Source organism: Seriola aureovittata, chromosome 14 (assembly GCF_021018895.1).
Source record: "Seriola aureovittata isolate HTS-2021-v1 ecotype China chromosome 14, ASM2101889v1, whole genome shotgun sequence".
Lineage (NCBI taxonomy): Eukaryota > Metazoa > Chordata > Actinopteri > Carangiformes > Carangidae > Seriola > Seriola aureovittata.
Window position 1 is genome coordinate 8,778,176 of NC_079377.1, and position 6,707 is coordinate 8,784,882.

Sequence of the window (6,707 nt, forward strand, 5' to 3'; positions counted from 1 at the left end):
TTAAAAAGGAAGGGACAAGGTTAAACTTTTCAAATCATTACTCTCATGGATCTGTAACATGGAAAACCATGTCTTATTCAAGGAATATGATCTGCATATTTGCATCTACTTTTTCACTCTTGCAGCTTTTATTTCAAAGCGCCTGTTTTTGGAAAAAAAATTAGCTTAAATGCTAAATACTTCTAAAACAACAAAATGTTGTGTTTAATGATGTAACAGAATATGTTATGTTGATTAAAGGTTGTGATGTGTTGACAACACGTCAAGTACTTTTTCAGTGCATAACTAGTGCCTGTGTCCAGCAGACAAACCAGTTCATGGCAGTGAAGAGGATGAGGACAGGGCTCCTTACAAGATGATCCAAACCATCGGCCTGTCGGTGGGAGCGGCTGTGGCTTATATCATTGTGGTGCTGGGTCTCATGTTCTACTGCAAAAAGAGACGCAACGCCAAACGACTGCAGAAAGGCCAGGACGGAGAGGAGCCAGAGATGGAGTGTCTCAATGGTATGACTGAGAGATGGAGGAGAAAGTGAAGGAATTTGTGGGTAGACAGTTAGGGAAGGTTAAGTTAGTAGTTGATATTCCCACAACTTCATGTGTTTTGAAGCATTGTTGAGAAGTTTAGGATATTTGCTGCCATCTAGTGTTAATCCTGGGTGTTGCATTTAACATATAAAATGTTAGTTTGATGAGACATCAGCTGTGTCTCTGTTCCAACCTACACACCGTCTCTGAGCAGAATTCAGTATATTCAAAACATATATGATATACATACAAAATACTTTTTTCTGACATTTTTGAGTGCGTTATGGAGAAGCTGCTCACAGCTTCAAAACATTAAAACTGTTTATGGATGATGGTGGAAAAGTTCTTGGAACATTACACAACACAACAAAGTACTTTTCCAACTTCTTTATTTTGGAAAAACATTTGCTTTCTCTTTATGAAGTTTGAACTGGTAGTCCAAAGTCGCAGTTTGATTTACATTTGACAGTGTAACTACAAACTGTATATTTTGAAGATGAACTAGAATGACACTCAGTAGAGCACATACTTCTGCCAAGACCAAGCATTTTCTTCCACCAGATCCAGATGATCATCTGGATCTGCTTCAGATTGTACAAACTCATAAATATGTCTGATTTTTTGCATCAGGATCCAAACATTATTTCCTTAGACATGACAAAAATGTTGAAAAATCTCACCGTGTGTTAAAGAAAGTGATAAAACAAATTCTGGGTCCACCTTTTTAACCACATCAGCACCAAATTTTAAGTGGTTCTTCCCTGGCCGAAGACCCATCCCTCACCAGGTTTGTGCAAATCAGTTCAGTACTTTTACATAATGTTGCTTACAAACAAATATGGGTGGAAATATAACCTCCTTGGTAATAAAAAGCACATACTGTACAGAGTTTGTATGCAGTATGGAACTGGGACAGAGCAATAGTGGCATATGTGCAGACACCATTTTGTCTTTTTGTTTTTTCAACATCCCACACTGTCTCAATGTGTACTCAATGTAATTTCTAAACATCGTCTGTGCTCGAGCTTCTTTAACACTCACCTTAGATCAATATCCATTGAGATTTGCACTGTGTATGGCCTTTGACCCTGGGGTGTGTGTGTTGCGTTCATCAGGCGGGGCTATTCAACAGAATGGCCACACCACCACTGAGATCCAGGAAGAGGTGGCCCTCACCAACATGGGTACCATTGCAACAACGGAGAAACGCCACAGCCACATCAACAACGATAAGCTCCACTTTCCACGAGCAAACCTACAAACCATCACTACTTTAGGTAGACTTGTTGAAACAATTCTGTTTTGCAAATATTAACTGAGAATGAAATGGCCTGACCTTAAAGCTGCAATGTAATAGTGCGTCCGGGCTATTCACCATATAAAAACAAGATGTGTGACATTGATTGCTGAGCATCTGCTCTGACATGTGCTTTGTGGTGGGTGAATGTTTACACAGGTAAAGGGGAGTTTGGCGAGGTGTTGCTATCCAAGGCTAAGGGTATCGAGGAGAGCGAGGAGGAGACGGTGGTGCTGGTGAAGAGCCTCCAGACCAGAGATGAACAGCTCCAGCTCGACTTCCGCCGTGAAGCTGAAATGTTTGCCAAGCTCAGCCACCCCAACGTCGTCCGCCTGCTGGGCCTCTGCAGGGAGGCAGAACCCCACTACATGATCTTAGAGTACTATGACCTGGTAATTACACAGCAGCAGAACCTGGCACACATGTATCATGATGTTTTGTTTTATTTTTTTGCCTGATGTAACGCATTCTGTTTTTGCTTTCATCATCCCAGGGAGACCTTAAGCAGTTCCTGAGAATTTCCAAAAGCAAAGATGACAAGGTCAAATCTCAGCCTATCAGCACCAAGACCAAAGTAAGTGTTGAATGTCGCACCATGATTGACAACCCATAGCATACTGCTCACCTTCTGCCGTGCAAATAATACAACATATAAATTAATCAGTTTAGGCATATAAAGATATTTTAATACGAGTTGTGCTGTTCCCATTCCTCGTGAGCTCATGTTCCCTTAAAGCAATATTTAGGCATTTTAGAAAATACTTTTGGTGAGAAGATCAGTACCAGTCTGTCTGTATTTTAAGCAGAAAGCTAGAACCCTTCAAAGGTAAATAAAAGGTAAAAAAAAATCCACCTAGCAGCACCTTCAAAGCTCACGAATTAACACAGAATACCTTCTTTGTAGAAAGAAAAATGAGAAGTAGTGGTTTTAGTGGGGTTATGACTATTTCTTGGAGTCTTGTTGTCACTGTCAGGTTGCCCGGCAACAAGAGGAGTTTTTTTCAAATAAGAGCTAACTAATTTCTGCTGCCATTTTAAACTTATTTTCAAAGTCACATTACCATAACAGTTCCTTTGTTCTATGTTCTGCTGTTTCCTCTTCAGGTTTCCATCTGTGCCCAGGTGGCTCATGGGATGGAGCATCTGTCCAATCATCGTTTCGTTCACAAAGACTTAGCCGCTCGAAACTGTCTGATCAACAGTCAGAGGCGCGTGAAAGTGTCATCGCTCAGCCTCAGCAAGGACGTCTACAACAGGTCTGTCAGAAAATAATAATAATAATCCCACGCTCAAAACATCAATTACAGTAGAATGAATAAGTGAATTCTGGGACATCTCTTCGCCTTTCATCTGGCTAATCATCTTGTTTCCATCTCCTTGTCATTTCTCTTGTGTGCTTGTATGTAGTGAGTACTACCACTACAGACAGGCATGGATCCCACTGCGCTGGCTCCCAGCAGAGTCTGTGTTTGAGGACGACTTCTCCACCAAGTCTGATGTGTGGGCCTTTGGAGTGCTGATGTGGGAAGTGTTCAGTCATGGGGAAATGCCACATACCAAACTCAGTGATGACGAGGTTCTGGAAGGTCAGTATTTTTAGTCCAGGTTCTGATTCAGCAGACAACAAACAACATGAGAAGCTCTTTCCTGAGAAAACATCGCTATTGGTGAATCACTTGTTTGAATTGTCAGTTAATGTAAAATAGAGAGGTGACACATTTGTGTCTCCAAACAAGGATTTTTTCAGTCAACATCCTCGTCTCCTTGTTTCTGATTTGGTTTAACCGCCTTCTCTGTGCTTATCCTCCACTCCTCTAGGTCTGCAGGCAGGGAAGCTCAAGCTTCCCATCCCAGACGGATGTCCTTCCAAAATCTACAAGCTCATGGTGCGCTGCTGGGCGCTAAGTCTCAAAGAGCGCCCTTCCTTCACAGATATCGTCCACGCCCTGGGAGAGCTACCCTCTGACAGCAAAGTCTGAGACAACCATAACCGCACATGAGAGGGGAACTTTTACCAACATCTCTTCCCCAAAAGAAAGACAGGAATGCTGGATGTTAGTCTCACACATTTCAGGGAAGAAGGTTGAGGAGAAAACACTTTTTTTATATGCATTTCAAAACATGGCTGTGTGGATAAGACTTCTTTGCTATATCAGTGGAAACACACTCGCATATGTGTGGATGGCTTCTCGTGAGCAGTGCCAGGAGTTTACCTTTGCCTTAACCGCAGCATGGATGACCCTCCCCTCCTGTCCCTGTCTGTGGTTCCACTGTGACCCTGCCTGCCTGTCTGCAGCCGCTCTGTCCCAGAGACACTGTTTCACGGAGCCTCACAACCTCAGTGCCTCTACCCCTCCACACACACACGCACTCGCCTAAACTTCCAACTGCTTTGTAGGGATTTTAGTTACATTGCTTTCACTGGCTCTGATCAAATAAAAGTTATTGGACAGAACTTTAGGAAAACCCCTTGAAATTTAGGTTCACCGCTCTGATAAGTCCTCAGTGTTTTCTCATTAATTAGAAAGAATCTTGAAGGGAAAGTGGGATATAATGTGACTTCAGTGGAGCGTCGATGCTTCTTTAATATTCTATCATATTCCACTTAGGAGTGTGTTGAGTGAGATTGTTTCAGCTGGTCTGCTTGAACTTAAAATCCAGTCAGCTGCATCCTGAGTCTGCCACCCTAATCCTGGAGGAGACACACAGCTACTCTGACAACCAGGGACCCACCACCATCCTTCGGTGTGTGTGTGTGTGTGTGTGTGAGTGTGTGTGCGCGCCACTGAACTGTTCCCATGCTACAATGTACGTTCAAAGTGGAAGAGGAATGGGGTTTGTATGAAGGTTTGTTGTCGTGAGGAAACTTGTGGAAAAAGTCATCCATGTTATGATAACAATTCAGGAACAAAAAAAAAGATCAAGTTTATAGCCAAGGAATATAATGAATGGATGAGATTGTGCTAGTGTGGGCTTTGTATGTTTTTTTGTTTTTTTTTTATGAGTGTGTTCTGTTTTTGTATTAACTTTAAGGTGCTTATTGGTCACTACCTTTGGGTAAGAATACCCATTATACCACATTAATGTCATGGTGTCTCAGTTGCAGGGATACAGCCTATCACTGTTTAATCCGCAACATAATTTCTTCAGAGGTCCAATCACAATTTCCCTCTCGGTCCAGTTGTTTTGTGCAATGCTGCAAAGTGGACCATCACACCAGGCAATGTGTACATAATGTAGAAGCCATGCACTAACTTCACTTAAAAGAATATCCCTCTTTATCTCTATCATGTTGTGTAGAAGGACATGCAGGCGCCTGTTTATTTATGATGAAGGTCCTGTCTTTTTTTTTTTTTTTTTACTATGTTTATAATAGAAAGGTACTTCTCTGATGCTATGTATTCATTCTCATGGTCCATCTCCGTGTGCGTTCAGTCTGGTAACCAGCTGAATATGCTAACACAAAGTACAAAGGAGGTCAAAAGAGTGACTGCTGGTCACCAGAACTCATTTAAGTGCCTGGTAAATGAAGGATTATCTTAACTATTTCCCTCTTTTTTTACATTATCTAATCAAATGCAATGGCCTTTGTTTATGAACTTGTTTTTATACGTTATTTTTAGTGTAATGTTTTGTTTTTATGAATGCTAGGCACTCACACCTAGACCTCTTTTTTTAATCTGCTTCAGCAAATGTTCACAGTAATCACAGATATATACAAAAGTATACATGCTGCTGTCAATAAAGGTTCACAGTGTTTTTACCCATTGTGTTGTCATTCCTAATGCAGTTGGCAATGCAGCTTCAAGAACCACATCCGTGACAGTTTTTTGGTGTTTTTTGGTGTTTTTTTTCTTCTACCCTGGTAAGTTCGGTATGGAAACCAACTGAACTTTCAAATAATTTAAGCTTGCTTGAGATGAATCGCACTGAACACTCCCTTTAGCCCAAGTTTATGTGCTAATGCAGTTGCAAACATTTTGAAACGCATAAAACCAAAATATTGTGAAAAGGATAACGGAAATGTGTTTGTTTGCTTCATTCGTTTTAAAAATGTTACTACTTCTTAGCCAACTGAAGTGTTTCCATCATTGCTTCTGCTTGAAACTACATTACCTCGCAATACTGTGTTCAGTAAAAATAACAAAGGTGACAAAATGTTCACCTACCTCCATACAAGTTGAAACAAGATTTTCATATTGTGTGTAACAACAGCTGAGTGTAAGTACACCATTAATCTGAGAACCTCCCTTTTAATAGGGTCACAAGTAATAAAAACTATGCAGTTTATAGCTGATGTGGGCTGTTATTTGTAAGAGCACCTAAAGTCATAGCCCTTCTTTGTACTAGGAAATCCAAAGAGTTTTCAGATTAACCACTAGAGGGTGGGGTGGTACTTTTGTAGGTCTTTAAAACCTGACCCCAAAAGCTTGCCAATTTTTTTTTTCTTCACATAATTATGTTTAGAGTTTAATAGGATAACATAGCCTTTTATAGCTGCAAAAGATACTTCCATTATGAATCCATGCTGTCTTGTGTCAGTGACAGTGTTCTACTTTCATCTGATAAATGTCATTATTTAAAATGTCAGCTTTTATCTGTCCACAGGCAACTTCAGCAGGTCATCATTGATTATGAGGCATCATGGGTCTCCTCCTCTAAATTTTGATAAGAATTTCCCCTGTATTGTAGCCTATGCTGCACCTGGTTGGTGTGCTGCAGCTTTATAGTGATGGATGAAGAGGCTCAACTTCACACATTGATACAGACAATGAGAAAACTGATTTTCATAGCCTCAAAACCTATAATGACAGCAGTCATTCGATGTGTGTTGTCATGTGCATAGTTTTATGAAAAACCGAGGTTAAGTCTCTGAAACGTCA

General features: G+C 40.8%; 1 protein-coding gene across 2 annotated transcripts in view; it reads left to right on the forward strand.

Annotated features, from left to right (window-relative positions):
* ptk7b (protein tyrosine kinase 7b) overlaps positions 1–5,587 on the forward strand; it is a 73,556-nt gene extending 67,969 nt beyond the window's left edge. The window contains exons 14-20 of one of the 2 annotated variants that reach the window (XM_056395806.1): positions 303–506; positions 1,643–1,804; positions 1,984–2,216; positions 2,318–2,398; positions 2,929–3,080; positions 3,232–3,410; positions 3,643–5,587. In XM_056395806.1, coding sequence (XP_056251781.1) covers positions 303–506; positions 1,643–1,804; positions 1,984–2,216; positions 2,318–2,398; positions 2,929–3,080; positions 3,232–3,410; positions 3,643–3,803 — 1,172 coding nt within the window. In that variant the 3' untranslated portion in view covers positions 3,804–5,587. The remainder of the gene's footprint in view (positions 1–302; positions 507–1,642; positions 1,805–1,983; positions 2,217–2,317; positions 2,399–2,928; positions 3,081–3,231; positions 3,411–3,642) is intronic. The other variant, XM_056395807.1, reaches the window with a different exon arrangement.
* The last annotated feature ends 1,120 nt before the right edge of the window (positions 5,588–6,707 follow it).